General features: G+C 40.0%; 1 protein-coding gene across 3 annotated transcripts in view; it reads right to left on the bottom strand.

The window, feature by feature from the left end:
* DDC (dopa decarboxylase) overlaps positions 1 to 23,941 on the bottom strand; it is a 78,307-nt gene extending 54,366 nt beyond the window's left edge. For 2 of the 3 annotated variants that reach the window (XM_076330281.1, XM_076330283.1), the window contains exons 1-2: positions 9,684 to 9,744; positions 3,561 to 3,797 (exon numbers count right to left, since the gene is read on the bottom strand). In XM_076330281.1, the coding sequence (XP_076186396.1) occupies positions 3,561 to 3,761 (201 nt within the window). In that variant the 5' untranslated portion in view covers positions 3,762 to 3,797; positions 9,684 to 9,744. Of the gene's footprint in view, positions 1 to 3,560; positions 3,798 to 9,683; positions 9,745 to 23,861 lie in introns of those variants that run through there. The other variant, XM_076330282.1, reaches the window with a different exon arrangement.
* Positions 23,942 to 24,565: the final 624 nt, after the last annotated feature.

The following is a 24,565-nucleotide window of genomic DNA, read 5'->3' as shown; positions in this document are numbered from 1 at the left end:
AGGGTGCTGGGCCATCTTGTCTAGACCGTGCTTTTGCCAAGAAAGGTTGGACCAGATGATCCTTGAGGTCCCTTCCAACCTGGTATTCTATGATTCTGTGATTCTATGAATTAGCTCCTGACAATGCTCAAATGTAAAAAGGAAGCATGTAAGAAAAGCAAGGACAGTCAGGTGACCCAGGAGAGGAGGGCTATAAAGACACTGTCTGAGTATGTAGGGACAGGGTTAGGAAAGCCAAAGCCATCTAGAGTTGAATCTGGTGAGGGATGTGAAGGGCAACAAGAAAGCTTCTGCAGGTTCATCAGCATTAAAAGGAAAGTAGGGTAATGTAGGTCTGCTGCCAAATGGGGTTGGGGACTTGGTGACAAAGGACAGGGAAAAGGCTGAGGCACTCAATGCCTTTTTCACCTCAGTCTTTACTGGTAAATTTGTCTTCAGGAATCCCAGGCTCCTGAGACACATGGGAAAGCCTTGAGCAAGGAAGACCTCACCTGGAGGAGGATCAGGTTAGGAAACTTTTAAATAAACTGGACATATATGAGTCCATGGAGCCTAATGGGATGCACTCACAAGTGCTGCAGGAGCTAGACAATATCATTGAGACCACTCTCAAATATCTTTGAAAGGTTATGGCAACTGGGGAATGTTCCTGAGGACTGGAAAAAAGCAAATGTCACTTCTATCTCCAAGAAGGGCTAGAAAGAGGATCTGGGAAACTACAGGCCTCACCTCAATCCCAGGGAAGACGACGGAACCTTGAAGCTATTTCCAAACATATTAAGGGCAAGAAGGTGACTGGGGCTAGGGAGCAAAGATTTATGAAGGGGAAATCATGCCTAAGCAACCTGACAGCCTTCTACAAGATGATTGGCTTGGTGGACAAGGAGAGAGCTCAGGATATCGTTAAGACTTTCAATACTGTCTCCCATAACATCCTTACTGACACACTGATGAAATATGGACTAGATAAGTGGACAGTGAAGTGGAGTGAAAACTGGCTAAACTGCCAGACTCGTAGGGTTGTGATCAGTGGCATGAAGTCCAGCTGGAGGCCAATGGTGTACCCCAGGAATCAATACCGTGGCCAGTACTGTTTAACATCTTCATTAATGACCTGGACGATGGGACAGAGTGCACCCTCAGCAGTTTTGCAGTTGATGTAAAACTGGGAGGAGTGTTTGATACACTGTATGGTCATGCTGCAATTCAAAGGGACCTCAACAGGCTGCGGAAATGAGCCAACAGGAATCTCATGAAGTTCAACAGAGAAATGCAAAATCCTGTACCTGGGAAGGAATAACCCCATGTACCAGTACAGGCCAGGGACAGACTGGCTGGAAAGCAGCTCTGCAGAAGGGGACCTGGGGGTCCTGGTGGACAGGCTGAACGTAAGCCAGCAATATGCCCTTGCAGCAAACAAGGCCAACAGCATCCTGGGCCACATTAGGAAAAGTGTTGCCAGCAGGTCAAAAGAGGTGATCCTTCCCTTCTACCAGCACTGGTGAGGCCACACCTGGAATGCTGTGTCCAGTTCTGGGTTCTCCAGTACAAGAAAAACATGGACATACTGGAGTGATTCCATTGAAGGGCCATGGAGATGATTAATGGATTGGAGCATCTGTCATATGATGAGAGGCTGAGAGAGCTTGGATTGTTCAGCCTGCAGAAAGCTCAGGGGGTATCTTGTCCATGTGTATAAACACCTCATGGGAAGGTGTAAAGAAGATGAAGCCAGATTCTTCCCAGTGGTATCCAGTGACAAGACAAGAAGAAATGTGTACAAAATGAAATACAGAAAATTCCACTTAAACATAAGAAAAAGCTTTTTTACTGTGAAGGCTGTTACTTTGGAACAGGACAGCAGAGAGATTGTGAAGACTTTATCCCTGGAGATACTCAACACCAAATTGGACATGGTCCTGAGCAACCTGCTCTAACTGACTCTGCTTTGAGCAGTGGGGGTGGACTAACTGATCTCTAGAGGTGCCATCCAACCTCTACTATACTATGACTTTGCGATTCTGTGCTCATGTGAGTCTTCAGTATGTAGTATAAACAACACAGGCAGAATCAGAGTTACTATAAGAACTGGGATTTATGTACTTGTGCTCTTTGTGTCACAAACACTAACATTTCACACCAGAGGAACGTTTTGGATAGAACATTTCTTCTTCAGAATGTATCACTGTAAAAGTAAATTTATTTGCAGGGCATGTAAATATCAAGAAAAAATCAGTTTTGTTAAGAGGGAACATGACACGTTGATGACTTAATTGGAATCGAATGTCTCACTTTATATTCTCAAATGATTCATCTCTTATTTTTTAATTTGATATTATTTTATTGAACATTCTCAAGTGTTCAAAGCAAAGTGTTTTCTGTTCTACTTCACAGAGAAAAAAAATCGGTTAGTATTTTCCTCCAATGAAAAAGGAAAGGCAATCGTATCTATGAGCAGCAATGAAAGTATTTGCATGTGTTGGACATAATTCTCTTATCTAATCTGCACTGATTTAATTCTGTTGGATTTAAGACTTCATCCACAAATTTTTGCGAAGAGTGGAGAGATTTCCATTGACTTCAGTGGAGCTTTTGCCTGTGAAAGGACAGCAGGGTTGGCTCCAAGGGAAACAAGATAAGGTCATACTGAATATCAAATATTTACATTGATCAGTGAGAAGGAATTGGTATTATAGTACACTGACTAAACACATTTGCAGAGCAGTGGTTCCATGTCCAGTCACATAGCAATCATATCACCTAGCTACATCCAGAGAAGCAACCCAAAGCGGTTATTGCAGAGATCCAAAGGAGAGATTCCTCATTAACATTTACTAATAATCCACTCCTCTTCAAGCTACTTACAGGCCTCAGGAGACAAGCATATATTTAAAATAAAAAAGGTATACTATGAGCGGAAAAACAAGAAAGATTCAGAACTGGACAAATGCCAGACGCTTTGTTTAGCATTGTCTGTCCAACACTGATCTAGCCAAGGACTAATATTTAGGTAGTGGCCATCTGCCTTAAAAGGTACTAGAAGAAGCTGACATTTAGGAGAGTAAGTCAACAGAGCAAGTACTGGGGAGAATCCTTTCTAGTCAATTCTGTAATAAAAAGAAGCCTCCTAAGAGAATTTTAACATTTAAAGATCAGCTTGAAGGAATACTTTAGGCACAGCAGACTAATAAAAATACCATTTTATAAAATATTTACTGTGCTTTGCAAGTAGCAAAAATATCACATGAAATTAAAACTTATGAAGCTTTGCCTTAACCAATTCAAGGCAGGAAAGGGGATTATTTCCAAAAGCAAGCCTCACATGAAGCAAAAGAATTATTTGATTATTTCTAGCAAGAACAGAAAACATTAGTTGTGTAGAGGGTTAGATCACATTTAACTATGGATGTAAATCAGACTCCTGCCTTCTAAAAACTAGTCGGTGTGGGCACTTATGTTCATAAAGTCTAGCTGCACAGCAGTCAATCCACGCTTTCCTTAAAGTCTTTGAAAACCTAAATGCAGTATTGAACATTACACTACAGATCCATTTTTCTTACCCCTGGCATAATGATCTTCTCAATGTCTTTAAAGACATCCTCAAAGCTCTCAGGATCCTGGGGCGCGCAGTCTGGAATGAGGGGCCTTAGATATCCTGGTTCCACATCTGGGAAGACCTGTCTTTTATCTATCTTCTCCAGGTAATCTGCAACATAGTCCACCATCTCCTTCCCTCTCTTGCGGAACTCTGCAGCATCCATGGGTATCAGAGTTTAGGACTTATTATCAGAAAAACCCTAAAAAAAAAAAAAAAGTCACTTTTTAAAGAAAATATTACTAGTTTTAAACGTGTTATTCCGAAGATTTATAGGAGGACTCATATGGCCTTTTTGAAAAGACTATATGCTCTTTTATTTCTGCATATTAGGCCAATGCCCATACAGTGTTGCATTGTGCTCCACTCCAGTATTAGCTGAACATTGTATAGAAGTAAATCACACTGTTAAATCTTTGATGCCTAGGTCATGACGTAAATTAGATTAATACAGATAGGCTGTATCTTTAGCACAGAAGAGCAGTAGAGGCACATGGATGAAGATTCAGAAATCACAGATTTAATCCCTACTGCTGCTGGTTGACACAAGGATGTGGCACTGTTATATGGCACATAATCAACTCCCTCCTGCCTTATAAAGAAGAGGTCTAAGGAAATAGCATGCTGTGTGTCTCTATTATAATCTATAATAACAAGCTATAATAACCACAGTTATCACAGTGATCCGCTGTGCTGCCCTGTCATTTTATCTACTTCTTGCCTCCCATCTTGCCTCAAGATTTAGCTTCTTTACTCTTCTACTGTAAATGCACATGCTGTGCTATTTACAAAACCTTATTTCTTACTGAGGTTTCAATTAGAATTCACTTAGAGTTGGTCTGTACTGTATTTTGCAGGAGGATGTGAGGAAGCTCTGCCTGGGGCCATCCCTATTTCCAAGACGTTGGGCTGGAGGTCTAGGTGTGCTCTGAGCTAGGCAGAGACTGTGTGAGCACACCCAAGGCGATGTATGGCTCAGCTGAGATGAGCTGGAGTTTGCCTGCAAAGTGCTGTGCAAACATAAAGTCATATTGCTAGGGTGCCTGCTCCTGCCATCCTGGCCCACCCAACTTTTTTACTGTATGTGGCTGTGCATTTTGAGTGCTCAGTGAATACAAGGTTGAGACCACAATACCTAAAAAACGTCCAAGAGTCTTTATACACTCAGATTGAGTGAGTGATACTGTGAGCTAGTGAGAAAATTGGCAAGTGAAACAAGGATACTCACTGCTGGTGTAAAGAATTACTATGCTTAGTTCACGTACCTTCAGATCTTCACTTTGTAAGGAAATAATTATATTAAGCACAATGTGAATACTATGTAATTAAGAGACAGTTTCTTAGATATCAGTTATTTGTGCTAAGGATTTATAACTGAGGACATAATTTTGAGAAAACAGAGACCCGTCTGGGCTTTACTATATTTGAATTAGTACTGTCACATTACAAAAGAAAGACATCATTGATAAACACCATCCTAGAGACATCTCTGCTGCTACAAATAGAGGATCTGGGATTTGTGTGGAGCAGCTGCTGCTGCTATTTAAGGAGGCAGGGTGCTGCTGTAGGTCATGAACCACTTGGGAAAGCAAGGATCTGCACAGTAGGGACTTCTAGCCCCCCAGAGAATAGCTGTTCTTGTTGCTGTTTTGTTAGAGTTATAATACTCTCTTTAACCATCATGTAAGTGTTTATTTGGCTCGCTCTATGCCTTTCCGAAAGGGGAATTAGGACCCTTCTCAGATCTTGCTACTCAGTTGCCGGAAACACATTACCAGTAGTCTTTACGGTCCTCAGAGGATTCTGGTGGGCAGCTTTGTGTGTCATCTCCCCTTTGAAAGACTTGTTTAAGCAAGCAGTTTTGTTTTTACTCCTTTACAATCAGGATGATTCCATGCCTTCAATACCCCCCAAATCTTATGTGCATTTTCACTTAACACATCTTTGATCACAGTTCAAAATTTTAATAAACTTTCTAAATAATTCAGCATGAACTGCAGCAATCAATATGCATCTCTGTGGCAGCAATCTAATTAAACCCCAAAGCTCAGTTCTTTGGTTTAGATATTTTTGCCGGAAGAAATCTAAATATTGTACTGTTCCACTTCTTTTTCAAAGTATCTCTAACTTAACCCTTAACTTACACTATTATTATTTCTTTTATGCTACTTCATTCATCAGTTCATTGCTATAGCATGCTCTAAAGAACTTGCACGTGGTAATCTGTTATTTTTTTCTTTGGTTTCAGAGATGAAAGCTGAGAAAATAAGAATTTAACCCATGACTGCCAAATTAGTGGGCATTGCCCAAGACTGAACTGACTCAGAACTTGAGGATTTGGTGCTTCTAGCACTCCTGTTGCTCACCACTGAGTTACAGTTATTCCTACAGACTTTTACACATGGATCAGTTCAGCTGAACATCTAATTCAGTATCTGTGGGCCCAATGAACTGTCAGTACAATGTCAGAACAGGTAAGAGTATCACTATACTACCCTCTAGCCTTACTTTGTATCAATCAAATATAGAGCATCATTTAACATAGAAGCTTCTGTGGATCGCCTGGTCTTTTCCCAAAATATAAATCAAATGGCATAAATTAAATAGCGTCGTGTGTAAGCTCAAAACAGCTCACAAACACACAGACAAAAATAAATTTACTTTATCATATTACCACAACATAGATACTATGTTTTATAGCTTGTGACCATTTTTCTACCACCTAGATTTTTTTGGATCTGAAATTACTTTCTATTCCAAGTAATATTTGCATCATCCTGTTCCTATATAGTATGCTGCTATAATTTATTGTCATTTTTGTTATAAGCAGTTTGGACAAAGTTCTTTTTGGACATCAAGATAAGCAAATGAAATTTAGATCTAAACATCAGATGCACATTCTGTGGTTTCAGCCTATGACCATGGAACTGAAATTTGTCAGCTCAGTTTGACAAAATACACATTTTAGATAATCACTGAGATCTTATTTGTTATTTCCTAACTATAGTTCTTCCCAAGAACTGGAGGTCCACTGGTTCATCCTAACATTGTTTTGGCTGCACTACTTCTGTCATAAATCACTGTTGTAATAGCATTCTCAAAATTCAGGATAAAGAATTAAATTACAGGAAAAACCCACTGTTTTGCATGGGAGAGGTAATTGAACCAGGAAGCTTAAGCATAAAGAATGGGCGGATGAACCACCCATCCCAAATCTGCCATAGTTGCTGCAGTGTTATAAATTGATATAAACTAGTATCTAGTTAACCTCTAATGAACTTTCAATTCAGTTTGATCCAGTGAAATACATCAATCTATCTGCTTCAATCTGAAGCAAAGTATTTAATTCTTCTTTCCCCCAAAAGACAATACTGAGAAATTAAAATCTATCTAAATATCTATTTTTATGTATCCATGCATCTTCTTTCCTAAAAGTCCTTGCCTGAAAATTCCTTACCTACTGTAACACACATATCTCACCAGGAACTGTGAAGGCATACTCCTTGCAGGAACACAGTGGTCATGTAAACTTTCCTTTTCACCTCCTATTTTATATCTGTTCTTCTGTGAGTGACAAGACCCACTTACACTCTCATCCCTATTTTTATTCTCTTCCTCAACTGCTCATTATAGATTTCACTTCATCTGCTTGAAAGTATTACTTGCTATGGAAGCCACATCCAGTAGACTGAATATCTGTCAATTGTAATGCTTACCAGTTAGCACTATAAACATGCAAATTACTTCACCTCTCTACCAGTACAGAATATTTCTCTCTTCTACATCTCATATGCATATACAACACGTGTACAATGCAACAACACAATGCATAGAGAGAGACCTTCCCTCTATGCTGGTATGTTTTAAAAATATAGAAAGTGATTTTCTAAGAAGCAAAATATCTCAGACAACTCAGCCCTTAGGGTCTAAAATGAAAACACCGTTTGAGAGCATCCATATTTTCTGAAGGGCTGAGTGTTACAATCTGTGTGTACTCGAAATATCCACTTAAGTCGAAGGGACTTCAACTGCAAAATAATGCAGGCCAAGTTTCTGAAACTAAATGGAAATTTTGGAGAAACTGAGCCTCTCTCTAAGGTATTTAATAGTGGTCTATTTTCTTGAAGGCCCGTAAAGAGTAATAAAGGCTCCATGCTCTCAGGGATCCCGCACCTCCCAGGATGAATTTCAGCATATTCAACATCTGCCAGCTGAACCCCAAGTGAGGAGAGCACAGCTTCTCGGGAGGCGCCCTGCCTGATTATCAACCTCTGCCACTTGTAAGCACAGTCTGTATTCAAATTCATCAACAGCCTCACTCTGATTGATAAAATAGAATTTTACCAAACATATATTATGTCTGAGTACTTTTGTTCCCAGCAAGAATCGACGGATATTGTCACCACTGCATACTTCTTCAGATCAAGTCCTATTTTACTGGAGAGGATTGAGTTTTGCTCTTAACTTCAGGTAAAAACAAGTACAATCATGTTAAACTTTAAATGATATCAATGTATCCTTTTTTATTATTCATATATAAACTCTTTGCTCTTTAATTTTGCTGGAATTTGTCACAGGACAAGGACACTACACGATCTAAAGTTGACATATCCTTTGCTGCTTTGTTTAAACTCCTCCTTCTGCCTCAGTGCACTGAAATTAGAACATGACAACATTTTATTTTAGTGAAGTTACTGAAAACTGTTAGTCTTTAGATTGTATATTCAGTACAATGTTCATCTGCAAACCGTTTTCTACTTTATTTAAAACTGAACCATACAAATGAGCAGTTTACGCACAATTAAGTATTAAATGCATTTGTAGGTATAATTTTATGTAGATAACATTCAGCTTATTCATTATTTCTGCTAAAAAGTATTGTCTACAATTTTAGAATCTGTTTTTTGCATTAACTAAATATAAATGTAAAAGACATCTAAATACTACTAGGAAGAAAAAGAGGAAAAAGAGGAAAAAGGGGGAAAAGAGGAAAAAGGGGGAAAAGAGGAAAAAGAGAACAAATGAGGAGAGAGGTATATTCAACATATAATTTTATGAGTGCCTGTTCTCCAGTTCATCAAAGTAAAACAAAACACAGCTAACATAATAAAATCTTTTAGCAGCTCCTATTATTAAATACAGAAAGGAAGAATGCATAGACGCATTAATAGCACCTTAAACTGATAGCTGCATTGGCTCAAAAAAAGTAATAACTGTATATCTTTCCAATAAATGAGACAAGTGCACTTTCTATTCTGCCAACTGATTGTTGCAGAATATAATGTCATTTAAAGGCTTGTGGTACTACAGTGACACCACTGAAGCCATGAGGACTTTCTGCTACTGAACCCAACAAGCTGAAGGGTTTTGCAGCTGTTGCTACTGTTAAGCTAAACTTCTACTATTGGCAATAGGAGTACTGCCTGAATAAGGACTGTAGGACAAATTTTATTTCAGCATGAGTAAAAAGGAACTGGATCTGCTCTGTACTTCTACCTTTGCACAAGCCAAGAATTAGGTATATATGTTACAGGCCCTATATTTCATTTAAAAATTTCATTTTCCAGTTGGAAGTTGCTGTTTTTATTCATTGCTGTCACTGGCACAGTCTGCAACTTAGTAATTTTCCCTTCTGAGGTCTTACTATAGTGATGGGAAAGGGATATTTCTGAGGAAAACCTCACCCTAAAAGTCATGCATTGAATTTATCTTGAAAATTTTATTATTCAAAATATATAGCAGAGAATTTCTCAAGGTCTGCTTGGTTGTTCAGAACTGTTGCACTCGGAAAGACAAGATACAAACTTCTGGATGCATGGGGTTCTGCATAAATGTACATAAACAGTTATAGCTGACATACATCATATGTAAAAACAAACAAACACAATATGAGAGGTGCCCCCTACATTGTGCAAACTTAGGTTAAAAAGAAATGCTTTTTGAGCATCCCGGATTATCCCTAAAATAACACAGGCTGGCTGTTTATTACCCGAGCTCCCACTCTAAGTAACCAAGTGTTGCATTAATCCAAATGTACGTACTTGAATTCAATAATCACAAAGCTTTAAGGACAAAGAATGTTACTCACAGCGAGTTGGTAAGGTTTTTCCTTCTCCTCTGTCTTTCTCACTGTCTTTCTTTGCTCCTCTGTGACAGCTATAAAGCGCAGAGGATGCAGTTGCCAGCATATATAGGCAGAGTATCCACATCCCCTCAGCCTATCACAGCCAAGCGCTTTGCATTGAACATGCAGCAGCAGCATCTCCCCCTCCTCCCACACCTCCTCCAAAATACACTTAGCAAAAAAAGCTACCCGAAAGGCAGACTGATCTGACTGAGAAACGGCCATTGCCTAGGCTAACTGTGAAGTGAGGTGGTGTGTGTTTCCTGCCATGAACTCCATTAACAAGTCTGACAGCGAGTGTCTGATCACATGCTCCCAGTCTGCGCTACGCACTCCGGGACATTTCTGCTGTGGCTGTTGCTGTAAAAGCAAGTGCTTTGAACCACTTCTGTGAAACATCATTTTCACGAAAGAAATACAGATACGGTTGAAAAACCACTCAAGTGACTGCCAGCTCTGAACAGGTATACATGTGGGATTAACATCCTCAGATACGCTGCATCGAACTTTTTCCAGTTTCTCTCTTTCATCATACGTATACTTAAAAGCAATAATGAATGTTCAAGATTTCTTTCCCTATTCTAAAAGAAAAGTTTTATGGGGAGTTCTCTTTCTTAGATGAATCCAGGTAACCACCTGTCATTTTTATTTAGTTCCAGTTTGTTTTAAAAAATACTATCAGCATTTCATAGTCCTAAAGAGCTTATAGCCAGGTGGTGTGGCAGGAGATCTGGGACAGCCACTGCTCCCAGACCGGTCTCTAGTGCACTGCAATATTACAGCCAGCCTTTCTGTGAAGGAGGAAGAAGTTCTGGCTGTCATGTATCTTAAAACTGCCATGGCTGTGTTTGCTGTTGTAATGATATAAGGCCAACTATAACTCTGCTATAATTCTGACAGAGCCTATTCAAACTAAAACCAGGACCTAAAATCCACAGATAGGCTTGCAGGTTTCATTGCGCTTGTTGTGCTAGATGTTACCCTGTGATCTGACTTGCATTTTCAGTTCTTGGGTTGCGTCTGCTGTAATGATCAGTCTATAATCTTGAAAGCATCAAGAAATCCCAGAGTCAGTTGCAGCTGGCTCTCAGTTGTTTTCCACCGCAAAGCAACTCCTGAGTGCACAGGGTTACAGCCTGGACAAATGGAGCCCATAAGAAAAGAAGTGTTTTGGAGATTTTTCCTATTTTTTCTTTCCCCCTGAATTCAGCTGAAAAGGCTGAAAATTCAAAATATGTCATAAGGGTATAAGGGCTGCAGAAACTGAAGATGTCTCTAGTAAACATAAAGATAACTCAAATCTAACTTCAATGTTTCATCCAAATGGCTTGCAAAAGGTAAATAACTTTCAAAGAAAATTAAAAATTGAAACTGAAATTAAGATTGGAGTATTAAAATGCTGGTTTAATTGACCAGAGTGTTGAAATACCACCTCAAAGTCATCTGATGTGTTTTTACCTTTCTGCTGTACCTGTAGCTTGCCATAAAAGTTGCTGTGACCAGCCAATAATTGCATTTTGTATTAAAATCATATTTATTTTATTTCTCAGGAAGAAAAAGGAAATAAAGGGTGAGAGGTACAGCGGGCAAGATGGAAAAAAGGAATTAAATGCCTTTCTAAAAAGCATATCCCGTGTCTTTCTATAATTCTAATAATTCTTGTGGCTCGTACTACTTTTCATAATCCTCCTCATCAACTGTTGGCAACACACAAATCTTTGCCTAACAGAATCTTTCTGCAGTGGACAAACGCAAGACCATTAAGTTTTCCCTAACAGGTGCTGGCTAAGTCAGACCTGCTGTGGCCCTGCAGATTTGTTCCAGATCTGTCAGTGTGCTGGCTCTTTCACAGAGAAGAACTTCTCTTACTGCTGAAACACGATGAATAGAGATCTCCCCTTTACTGCCAAACTGTTCCAAAATTCAAGATACCAGTGTGTGAGAAATAACAGATGATCCTAAAAGGTTTAAAGGCCAGGGCTTGTTGGTAAGCAACCAACAGATCGTATTATTCACAGCTAACACGAGACAGGCGTCAACGTGTTTTTGCACAGGGAGGTATGTCACCCTGACGATGATCTATAACGAGGCTGTGCCCATGCAGCAATGGTACCAATTTATTACCATTGCTGAACTCTTTGGTATGCAAACAAGGTGGGAGAGATAATGTGTTTGAACAGGAGGCTCCAGCGCAGCACCAGAAAGATGCAGACAATGTGTTACCAGTCACTTTGCAGTCCCATTGCCAGGCCCTGTGCACAGAGGTGGATCAAAGCAGAAGGAGTTAAACAGTTCGTACCCACTTTCCAATAGTTTTCACCTCTTCCATCATTATACAATGCAGATTAGAAGTTAAAAGGCAGTCTTGCTAAGCCTTCAGTCCAGTTATGATTAGATGGCTTTACTCCCAACTTCATTCTTCCCTCACCTGAATAGCATGACACTCATCTCATGCTAGCCTCCCAGAGTGGCTATAGTTACTAAATTTGGTTGAGTTGTGTTTGTGCTGTAGATCACTGAGCCCAACATTATTTGAACAAACCTGTTCTGAGCTATAATGTGAAGGGCTTTAAATTGACTCAGATATCATCAATATCTTAGATATTGAGAAAATAATGTGAAACAATTAATTAGGAATCATACTAGCACAATGTTTGTGCCTGTTTTCAACATTCGGTGTCAAAGGAACAGTCACTGTTGCCTAAGCATATGAAAAACCACTGGTTTGTTGCTTAGCATTTGGTTTACTCCTTATCTGTAGTTTGAGGATGCTATTTGGAGGCTGCAGGTCTTTTTTCCTACTTCCCTCGCTGTTGCTCCTTCAGAAAAAAAAACAGCAGTAGAACCCTGTCTTTGTCTGTCTTTTTTTTCCCCCCAATATATTCTTCCATGAATGTAATAATACCAGTAATGGAAAATAAAATTATCTACAAAAAGGAAAAGGAAAGGAAAAAAATGCTAAGAATCATTCAGATGTACTGGAATGAAAAGTCCTTATATGTTCCATAAATAAGGTCCAAATCTGCATGAGCCATAATGATGAGACAAGACAGAAGAGAATATTTTAGCAGAAATGTGCAGCTAACAATTTTCTGGATAAAACAGGGGGTGCATTTCCTTTGGAAGAGAGTAAGAATTAAATAAAACCTTCAGACACAAATAGATGGATTACTTGCATCGTACGAGGATAAAAACTAAGTCTCCTACAGAACATAAGTAGACTTTGCAAGAGATGAGCCAGGAGATGAATCTCAGACCGAGCTGACAAACTGGGAAAGTATCTATCTTATCTTTCATGAATATTTTATGTGGGACTTGTTTTCCCTGTTCAGTTCCATATTGCTGTCTGTGTGAACATGTGAAGGTAAACCAAAGAAGGATAAAAAGGAACTGCTAACAAAGTGAACATGGACACAGACTCAAACACACAGCTTCGGAGGAGTTAATGTACCACTTGCTGGTTGGAGGCAGCCTAAGCACTTTACTCTTATGGAAGCAAGCCTACAGAAAAGAGAGAGGTTGTGATGAACTGAGAAAGTGTCAACAGAAAAACTGACAGGCTGTGAAGAGTCACAGAGACAGTGAGAGCAGGTTGCAATCACAGTAGGCAGGCTCTTCCAATACAGAGATAGGAATAGCTTCTGCTGTGAGCTGGGAAGATGTGCTTACCTAGGGGTGTAGGCACTGCTGGGGCACACATCCAGCCATATATTGCTCACAGAAAGAATTTTCTTAAGCAGTGACCACTGTGAGCCTCACAGAAGCTGTGGCTCAGAGATGAAATGCTATCAGGGCTTAAATGTGCTATTAAGACCTTATGTCAGAAAAGCAAATTATAGCAGTTAGTTTATGAACGGAATAGTCCACTGTGCGGGTGAAAAGACAGACCCAGGTGAGGCATGAGGAATGAGTTGGCTTGAGATACGGAAGGACCATAATGCAGTGCTTGTTCTTATGTGATTTGTTTTGATCACTGTTTACAAAGATATCAAAGATCGCATAACACTTGGTCCAGAAGACATTTTGTCACTGGCTGTGATTAATGCATTGTCACAAGGACCATGCACTGCTTGCAATAAGCTTGGAAGAGCATCTGCACCAGTGTGAGCCTCGAGCCATTCTTCATGGGATGAGAACAACTTTAGAGTCTCCTCATAAAGAGCATGGTGATGCTCAATTGTCTGAGATTACAGCAAGTGCTATGGCAAGGGATCATACTGGTGTTTCTTGCCCTTCCTCCGTGACAGCTTTGCTGCAAAGGTGTCTTCGACTCCCCTTCAGTCCTGTGCTAGCATGAGCACCTTTCTAGAAAAGAACAATGCCAATTTTCTGGAGAATTTATGCTTAATATAACATAAAAGTTACCAAGCACATGGACTTTCTCCAAGAAAGAGAAATTACTTCACGCATATCACAGACCCAGGCCTCTGGAGAACTGAGTGGGAACTGAATCTTCCACATCACAGGTCTCACTGGTCACGGACACACGTTCACAGCTGAAGCGATGAGTAAGGTAATGTTTGCTACCTTCTGCTGTGGGTTATTGTCTCCGTCTCAGAGGTGGCAGTGATATAGGTACACGCCTCAACTGCTTGAGTGCAATGTATGATTTTTGCTTAGGAAGATGCATTTACACTAAGATGAGAGGCTTTCCATTGGAGCCATGTGACCCGTATGCCTTGCTCCTGACTCCTGGTAATATGGTTAGCATAACCAACACCATTTCCTAAGACAAACAGCCATAATATGTAAGCGTGCTGATCACATATCACCTCCATCTCTCTTCCCTTTTTCAACACTGTGGTTGTCACCAAGATAACATGACCCCCGTTATAGAACAGCCAGATCCCCTGCCAGCATTCTGACAAGATTATTTGCCCACCGAGCATTGCTGCCAGGATGTGGTGACACCCGTTATGGAACAGGGAAGTGTAACGGCACATGAGATACTGCTTATAAAATCAAGCAGCTGCAAGTGCTGCTGCTGGACAGCAAAACCCATGATCCCCCAGCGGTCTGGGACACATGCACCATTGTTTTCTTGTTCCAAAGATTGAGTGAGTGACTCATGTTCTTTTGGGTAAAGTCTGAGTCCAGATTATGATTATTGTATCATGCACCGATTATTAAGAATTTGACCCAATCTGCAGAGGGTCCAGGTGACTAAAAGTCTAGGTAACTAAAGACTCTAGATAGTAAAAAAGCTATACTGATTACTAGAAATTTTGCTTAACTGAAAGTATGATAATTGATAAAAAATTTGTGCAACAATGAGCTACACTAAATGCTAGAAATTGTAGATAACAATAAGCTATGCTGATAATTAAATATTTTATGTAATAATAAAGCTATTTGTTTAGCTAATTGTAACTACAACCCTGTGGCCAGTCCTCTTTCTGCCAAGGATCCCTAAAAGAACCTGCCTGTCCCTGTAGCATTGGGTGACAGAGCCACCAAGTGTTCACACGCTCCATCCTGCCAACTCAGTAAGAAGGGCAATCATCTCCAGCTAGGAGGCAAAACAGCCAGCCAGGAAAGACAACAGCTTAAGCTGCTGCAGGTAGCTTCACCACAGCGCAGCCAGCCATGTCCCCACTCAGAACTGCCTGCCATCTGTTCTCCTTATGATACTGTTCACTTCCACACCTCAGATAGATAGTCACAGCTTCCACATTATCATTAGGAGAGACAGGCTCTCATTTAGACAGGATTTACGTGTGACTGGAGGAGGCAGGCAGTTAAACATGAAGGATAGTCCGATGCATTCATTACCTTTGTGCTCAGAGACCTTAGTTCAAGTTCTTGTTTTCAAGTACAAATGCAAGTTTTTGCCATATGCTGTGCAATTCTGGGTAAGTCCTCAGGGGCAGCTTCCATTAAATATTTTGCTAGGAAGGGTTGTTCTCTTCCAGCTTATTTTTCTGTGCTACCACATTTGGCTCCAACTCCATTTGGAATCCAAATGGCCTATATCTAGGCCAGGTCTAAAGTGGCAGCACCTCCCCACCCACACTCTGGCAGGGTTTGTCTCTGGTCAGAGGCACAGATTTTGAACCTCTGCGTGCTGAGGTCAGATGCTGCCAGTCTAGAAGCAACCTGCCTTTACAGCAGTCTGACATTCTGCATAGTTCTCTGAAAGACAGTCTAGGAAATTTTTGGGAGTTTTGAGATTTCTGGGTTTTTTCTTCCTGCTAACTCTTCGAAAAAAAAATCTCTTTTATTTAGAAGTGATCTTGATTTGCATAGTCTTAAGAGACAGCTCTTCCACATCTCCCACCAGGCTAACTTTTGTCAGCAGGAAGTGGTTAAAAAATGTCATTTTTCACTCTTCTTCAGTGCTCAGAGAATACAGAATGGAGGGAAACTATGCTGAGGGAGGGAGAATCACTACCACATTTTATGTTACATGGAGCAAAATACTTTACCTGCTGATAGCTTCTGCTGAATTCTAGGTGATAATATTTTCCGTTTCCCTCTTTCAACAAGACACCAATCTAAACCTATGCCTATTGCCCACTGAAGCAAAACTTAAGAAAACTGCTCTGCATCTACGTTCGCTGATTTGTGAATGATTTACTAGCAGTTAATATTTTACATTGGTTGCTAATTTTGTTTCTTAATATGTGTTTGGCATGTAAAATCACACTAACCTTTCATCAAAATTATGATTTATTTACTGTGTCTTACACAATAATAAACTCATACAACCCAGGTCAGTAGTCTACATGCTATGTAACTACAGTCTTCAAGAAAAATAATTGGAGTAATTAATCTACTATATAGAAAAATAAAGTTTAGCTCAAGATTCTTCAACTGCAAGTACAATGCATGTCAAGCATATTCCAAGCCTGCAACATTGCTAAGATAAAGGAAATAACTCAATGCGATGTTAAACAGGGGATGAATTACATGACCTCCTTACAAAGGAAGACACTTGCTATTCACTGAAAAAGCATGAGAAATAGTGTTATATATTCAATGGATACTTACTTACAAAAAACAGTTGGTTTCTACCAGCCCTAGGATAGCAACCTGTCACAAAAAGCCCGACAGTATTTCTGGATCCTCAAGACAATACACTTCTCTTCAGGTCTGCAGCTTATAGCTCTGCTGGCTGCTACTGCTGTTACCCAGGAAGACAAGCTGTAAAACTGTGATGGCAAGGTGACCAGAAGCATCCTCAACTAGCATGTGGAAGAAGACTGGGGAGTAAGGGATCCAGAACATGTGTTAAGACTCAAAACATTCGCTATGGCTCTGCCTACTGAATTTGGAATAGAGACAGGTGGAGCTGTAAGTTTTCTTACAATGAAGCTGTATTCACATCTGCATCAGGCATCTAAATTTAATTATTTTTTTTCCAGGAAAAATGGGCTGAATATTGGGATTGGGATTGAACTGGGAGTGTAGAGGCACTGTGCAGTGAAGCAGAGAATAACGTACAAATTACAGCAGAGGACACAACTTCCTGTACTCACAGCTCAGCTACACTCCATCATCTAGCACTATCCATTTCATATTTCTCTCTCTGTTTGTCCTGTTGTATACCTATTGAATGAGCCATTTATATTCATACCGTTTCCTATTTGGTTGAAAAGATAACCTTCCTGCTGCTTTTCAGATAAATGAATGGTGCTTCAAGGTCTACATTTGTTCTGTTTTCCTTCTGGTTTCCTTTTACAGATACTTTTCTTGAGCAAAAGGATGTTTTATGCTGCTTTGGATACAACAAATTTTGATGCATCATCCCAGCAGGTGTGACAGGCCCCAGAACTGTGGTCTTGCAATACTTGCTCAGGAATCAACACCTATGTACCTGGTCTCCAGATATCTAAAGATAATGGCATAATATGGGCCCATTAAAAAGCTGGCAAGGCAGGCACATGAGGGGACGAGTCGTCGTCCCAGTCAGCAGTACCAAGAAAAAATTCTGGCAACAATGCCAAATCAAGGCAACAGAAAACAGGAGAGAGAGCGTGAGGCACCTGTCATGTTAGCAGCCAGCAAATAAAGGACTTCTGAGAGCCCGGAAAGATCTTGTAACAGGAGCTTAACGTATATAAGCATGTGTTTACATACCCACCTGAGTAAAGGCTGTACAGTAGTATGTCATTATCCTCAACAAACGTGACAAGGAAGGTATCACGAAATAATTAAATAAATTCTAGGACATGGTAAAAGAAGGATTCTAGGGACAGATGCCAACATTAAATACAAATTTCTTTGGAGGAAAAAGAATACTGAAGAAACAGAAGATTATGCCAGAAGAAAAACGATCAAAATGCTAAAAAACAGAAAGAAAAGAAAAACGTGGGAGTATGTGTAACGTGTGCATCCAGTTAGAGCTGGCTGTTTTTTCTGCTGGCTCAGGCCACATGGCCGGTAGGGAAACCACTAAGGCCTGCGGCAGGGCCCTGCTGCTAGCTGGTGACTGCCCAGGGATGCCTGTACTTGCACTTTAGTTGGGGTGTGAAAAGTTTTCTGTTTGAGTATGCACATTCCTTAAAGCTAGGCTTATGCTGTTACTGTTTACAAAGCTTTCCAAATGTTTTCTATTACTTAATTGGTTAGTTTGAATTAATCAGTTGAATTGGTTAATTAAGGTGAATGAATGAATGAATGAATGAATGAATGAATGAATGAATGAATACCAAAAAATTTATTTGATTTGAGGACTTGTATTTCTGGACAATGATAATTCTGTATCTACATTTGTTACGAAGTTTGACTGTATACCCCAGTTTATCATTGGTCCTTAATACTAAATAGCATTAAGCATAGTCATACAGAGATTTCCAATCTATTTCTCTAAAATCAAGCCTTTCCTCTGCATCTACAGTGTAACATTAAATTTTATTTACACGTTATTTTGGAAACTTAGTGATATGAGGGGTTTTCCCCCTCAGATTTAGATCATCAATAGGATGCTTTTAATTATTAACCTTTTAATATTTAATATAAAGACATTGTTAACACCTTCCTAGTTTCTACCTTTCATGACAGATGTTTCAAAAAGATATTCTCTAATCATCATTTCTTTCCTCCCAAAGATCCATTCTTTTGTTCCCTGGGTGTTTCCACTTCCTATGCAAATTCTGCAAAATTAACTGGTCCTTCATGCTTGGGCAGAAAATATTATCATCTTATGGAACATCTTGAGTAGGTGTCAACAGCCATGGCCAAAACATACATGCAATATTCCTCTTTCTCTCCCACAAGTTCTCTTAGATGTTAGTTTATCTTTTATTACAGTACAGGCTTACTCATCATGTCCTGTCTCAGACCTGTCACTAGCCATCACTACAGTGAGTATTCCTCCTGGTCCATTCTTTGTATGTCCCATCTCAACCGCAGTACCTGCCGAGGAGGTCTGGTAGACATCCTCTACATCAGCTGCCTAAAACACGTGAAAGCTGCATTACCTCGGGCTTTTGTATTTGTTAGTAAGCATATGAAAGCTTGCAGTGAAAGGACATCATCCCACCATCCCTCCCACATTCCCCCCCCCCCCCTTTTTTTTTTTTTCCTATTAAAGATGCAGCCACAGGAACTGGGGAGGGGAGCTAGGAATGTCACATGTTGAATAGTCAGTACAGAGTCTCAGGAAGCTCAGCAACATTAATTCTGAAGTAACATAGCATACAGAGGGAGGGTGGAATTAAGCCTCCAAAAATCTTAAGGGCCAAACTAATGGACTTAGTCTCAGCAACCTTGGTGGCACGGCTGAATGAAAACCTCTGTTTAATAAGTAGTATGATCAAGAATAGCAAGAAGTTTGGATCCAATAAGAACAGGTTGGTGAATCATGCAAAAAATATTCTAGTGACTTTTGATCAATTGTTGGAACAGTTCTGGAATATTCAATATTCTCTCAGACTTTCACTTTCAAAAAGACTTCACTGCCCTCCTGGAGTTTAAGAGAAGATTTCTCTTCAAAGGCACTTACCCCCTCCTCTAGGGAAGATTCAAATGAGTGGGCCTGGATAGCTTTGAAAGCAGAACAACATGAGGGAAGCCAAGGAAAGGATAAGGGAAAGAAAGAGTAAAGGGAGAAGATAAAGAACAACTGTTTTTCAAATTTCAAAAGCCCAAGAGGGACTACTCAGTGAAATTAAAAGATAGCAGATTAAAAACAGACAGAAGGAAACACTTTTTCACATGATGTGTGGTTAAAACTGCAGAAAATATAATTACCACAGGAAGCACTGCAGTCAAGAACTCAGCAAGATTCTGATGGGTTTGCAGATGTAAAAGGATATCAAACACATCAAGAGCAATTTAAAACTGCTGGAAGGCACATGTACTTCTTCAGGGAAAACTGTCCAAGCATTTTAAAACTGCACAAAGAAATGTGCTAATCAGAGTGAGATACAAAGAAAAAGGTCTCCGCAAGATAATGCACCCACAGGATGCCATTAAAGAAATGTTACCTCCTCCTAAATCCTCTGCATTCATTCTCCCTCCCTCCCTTTAAAGGAACAGCACAGAAAGGGACAGTATGAGCCCACTGAAAGACCAATTCCTTTACGGTAGTGTCTGAGATGAAAAGGTGTCTGCCAGCCATCTCCCCAGCATGCTGGCATTTCAGCAGCCTTCAGCCTGTCCAATGTACCTGGAAATGTATATTCACCTTGAAATTCACACTCCTGGTTCTACGAGTAGATGGATTATTTTTAATTTTCTGAGCTCAGACTGTTTTTAAAAGCAGAAAGTACCATATGTAGTATTTCTGTAATTTCCCATCGCGCTTTTTTACATTACTAGGTAGTCATAGTAATGATGCTTGCTTCCTGTTATTTCACGTAACTGTACCTGCACTGTCATGTGTCAGAGAAAAGAAAATCTTAAAACCTGTGATTTTTCTCATTTAAATAAAAGAGTCCGTCAACAGCACAACTGAGTGCAAATGAGGGCAAAACATAGGGAGGTGTTATAAGCAACTTAACAGTGGCATTACTGTGACACTGAATTTATAGCCTTCCTAAACCATACGCTCCAGTGCATTTTTTTTCTAGGATCTCTTTTCCATCAATTTTAGCCTGTTACTTTACATCCTGTCCACCAAGCAGAAAGAGATTATTCCCTTCCTTTTTGTAGCAACCTTCTATGCATTTTAAGATGCTCCTGTATCCCTTGAACTCGAAATTACATGACAGTATTGCTAACACCAGACATCACCCTAGCAATCAGACAATAGATGGTACTTGGTATATAAGAAAAAGAATTTTCTGAAGCATAAGCAATGTCACAAACCCAAGTTTGGCAAGTCTGGCTTGAAATTCTGAAATGCTAATACTAACCCTCACTTAGGGTCATACGTATTCCAGCTTCTACTGGAATGCAGAGTTACTGCTACTGTGGCTTCAGTTGTCTCCAGTGTTAAGATCAGAATAGTCCCATGTCCTCTCTCGTTATACCCCTTTCACTGACTGAAACCTTTCCACCTTATCTTTGTTCAAAGCACTTCAAAACCTTCCTAAGCTCTCTGCTTCATATCCAGCCTTGTAAAGATAGGCTGTATGTAACAGACTGGGAGATACATCCTCTATAGAGACTGTTTGGTAGGTTACATAGTACTGGAGTCACATCGTTGCCTTCAGGTCACCCCATGTTCCTACATCCAGACTTACAGCATGACATTTCACTGATGGAGAATCAATCGGAAAAAATATCATGTGCTGCCATTAATCCTCACATCAGTTGTCATCTACTTAGAGGCAGAATCTCTCTAATTGTCTGCCTTTGAAACTGCAAAGAATAAAATCAGGAATAAAGTAATACATCTGACATAATACAAGAATAACAACATTAAAGTACATTTGACTCCTTATAAACCATCCAGTTGCTCTGAAAACATACAACCAGGAAGGGTGAGACTAAAATCTATTACACCTTCACAAAGCTTAGCAAACTTTCCCTGAATTTTAAAAACAAACATTCCTTTCAAAAGCAAGAGGGAAAAAATGGTATAGTGTTATTTAGTAGTAAACTGTAAGAGCAACCTTTTAAGTTTACAATGCTCTTGCCAGCTCTCTGTTTAACTAACACTAAAATCCCTGTTTACCCTTCAAGTAATGACTATCTAACATAAATAAGATCTCTTCTCCTGTTTATTTATTTGTTTGTGAATAGATGGAGATGCAATCTGCACAGGATCAAGAAAGTGAAAAATGTACAACAAAACAGTTGTTGCATTCAAAATGTTTTCTACAGGAAAGAGATCTTTGCAAAGAGATAAAACATGTAACCAGCATGAGCATTGGTTAGATGGGGAGACACTCATCGGAGGAACACCGGAGGCCTGTGTACAGGCAGAGGCAATGGACTTCGTTGAGCTGCATAACAGGATTGTGATTAGGATACATTGGAAGTAAGTTGAGTTTGTTGTATAGATTGGATTAATTTTTTTCACTCACAAATGATGGTATTACAAAATACTGTTGGCCATCTATTTTTGCTGATTATGCAATATATTATCTGCGATTGAAAAAAAAGGTATCGTTTTTGGTGCCTCAGAAGAATGAAGCGACCACTTTTTGATGTATAATGGAAAGAACAGAGTAAGAAACATATACTAAAGGGAGAATGTGGGAAAGACTGAAGCAACAGGGAAATTTCCCAAGGATGTGTATCAATTGACCATCCAAAGAAACCCTCTGACAACTTTAAACAACCTTCAGCAGTTCTCTTTCCACTACATATAACATTGGTAAGTATAACAACTCACGATCTCAAACTCCATCACCCATCCCCTCACCTACTTGTCTTGGCTCTGCATACTTCCCATGAAACAGTAGTTCAACAGAAGCCAGCTGACTGATAAAGGGGGAAGGCAAAATACATCTCAAGTTTTCTGCACTTTCACAAGATTAATGTGCCAGCTTGCAGCCACCTTTGAAAACTGTCCGGTTCTGTCTCCTTACTTAACACCCACTGTTCTCCCAAACATTAGGTTTCAGCAACCTCTTTGTTAACAGAGTTTTTATATTATCTTTTAAACTGCTAAAGAGATGAAACTTCCACCTACCCCAGTCCTGCTATTTCACTCTGCTAACTTCACAGTATGGGACAGATAGGAGAGATGATAGTCTGTTTTACCAGTGAAGCAACAGTTTTACCCCATTATGTGTGCAGAAAGGACATAGCTGCATAATTAAAAATTGACAGTCCATCCCCTTCGTCTCAGTAAATCCCCTATTTGTGCAACAGACATTCCAGTTTCCTCACTTTGCTTTTAGTCTGCTTACTGGTGGGGGGGGTGCACACTTTGAATGTCAGACTTCCAGGATGCTCTTCCCTCAAGTCTCACTCTCCTGAGGAAACTTTTCAGCACACATCACAGTTATATTGGAAACTTGTTTTTCGTCACACTTTTATTAGGGTATCTATTCTTTTTTTTTCCTTTTATTTAGCATTGACATAAACGGCAAATTCATGTAACAAATGGTAAAAACTGTCATTTTATTCCCCTTTCTTTTTCCAACTATGTATCTATCAACAGTAGTTCCAATTTCATCATCTTCTTGCTCTCTGAACCCCAGCAGTGTTGAAATAATTTTTGCTGCTCTACATTTAGCCACACATAAAATTGTAATGTCAATGTATGGGGGTTACTGCAGTTCCTGTGCCATAAACAGGACCTCTACAAGAGGACAAGCCCAATGTGACACATTTACAATGAAACCAAGCTACAGGAACAGAAGAACAGAACTTTCAAACAAATAAGAATTTTTTTCTCACCAAATTTGAAAAGGTTAATAAAATTCCCTTGTTAGCTGGGATTCAGCTCCTAGATTGCCCAGTATGCCATCATTCAGAGCTATTGCCATCCCTCCAGACTGCTTCACTTTACCAGCAGTGCCCCCAAGTCAATTTTTAGAAGCAGTTAAGAATAGATTCTCTTAATAATGTTGTGAATTGCAAAGTTTTGATTTTAAAATACTCCATGAATTCTTGACTAGCTCAAGAAAATTGGCTTAAGCACATGTCAATTAAAATAGAATTACATTTAGCATATTATGCTGCATTTCTAAATGCTCACTAGCTTAATACTTAACAAATTATGCGGATTTGTTGGATCGGATTATTTGGTGAAAGTACAGAGATAATTTCACTTTCAGACATTAGTGAGTTTATCCTTACCTGTTTGGAGATTTCACTCCTTTTCCAGGTACTTTGGAAACACGTATTTTCTGTAGTGCCCTTATACTCTCCCGTCCTGTGAGGAAGAGGTCACCAGAAGCAGCTAAGGAATTTTAATCTCAAGAAATTTCTAGGGCTTTTCCTATCTGGTCTTCATTGCTACTGTGCTTGTCCCACACTTCTTCGTTAATCATTAACCACATGCAGCACTATGTTCATTAGCTTTATCAGTCATTCTTTCTCAATAAGGGAAAATAAGAAAACTCGTGAATTCGTTCAGCAGCAGTTCACAGGCATTAGGACGGGAGGGACATGGGACTTTCACTTACTCACAAAGCCTCGAGTGAAAATACACTGGGTGCCAGCGAGACGTGGAATAGAGCGAGCCAACAGCCCCCCAGCAGATCCTGCCTCTGCCAATTTGAAGTGAGGGAGCTATGTTGAAGAAAGTATCTACACAACTGAGATGTCTGGTGGTTCACACTAGAAAGCAAGTGGGACAATTATGGACACACCAAAGCCAGACCCCCCGGGCAGCGGCAGCCCCCGCCGCACCCAGGGGCCTGGCTGGCAGTGGCGGCCCCCTGTGTCTGGGTGCCTCAGGAGCGGGGTGAGGCTGGCTGCCTGCCCCAGCTGCCCCCGGCACTGCCGGGAGGTGAAACCCTCACGCTCACAAACCGGAGGCATGCTCACTTGGCGGGGAT

Source organism: Aptenodytes patagonicus, chromosome 2, assembly GCF_965638725.1.
Source record: "Aptenodytes patagonicus chromosome 2, bAptPat1.pri.cur, whole genome shotgun sequence".
Classification (NCBI taxonomy): domain Eukaryota; kingdom Metazoa; phylum Chordata; class Aves; order Sphenisciformes; family Spheniscidae; genus Aptenodytes; species Aptenodytes patagonicus.
The sequence above is the reverse complement of the archived record's forward strand: the minus strand, read 5'-3'. Positions and strand labels throughout refer to the sequence as shown.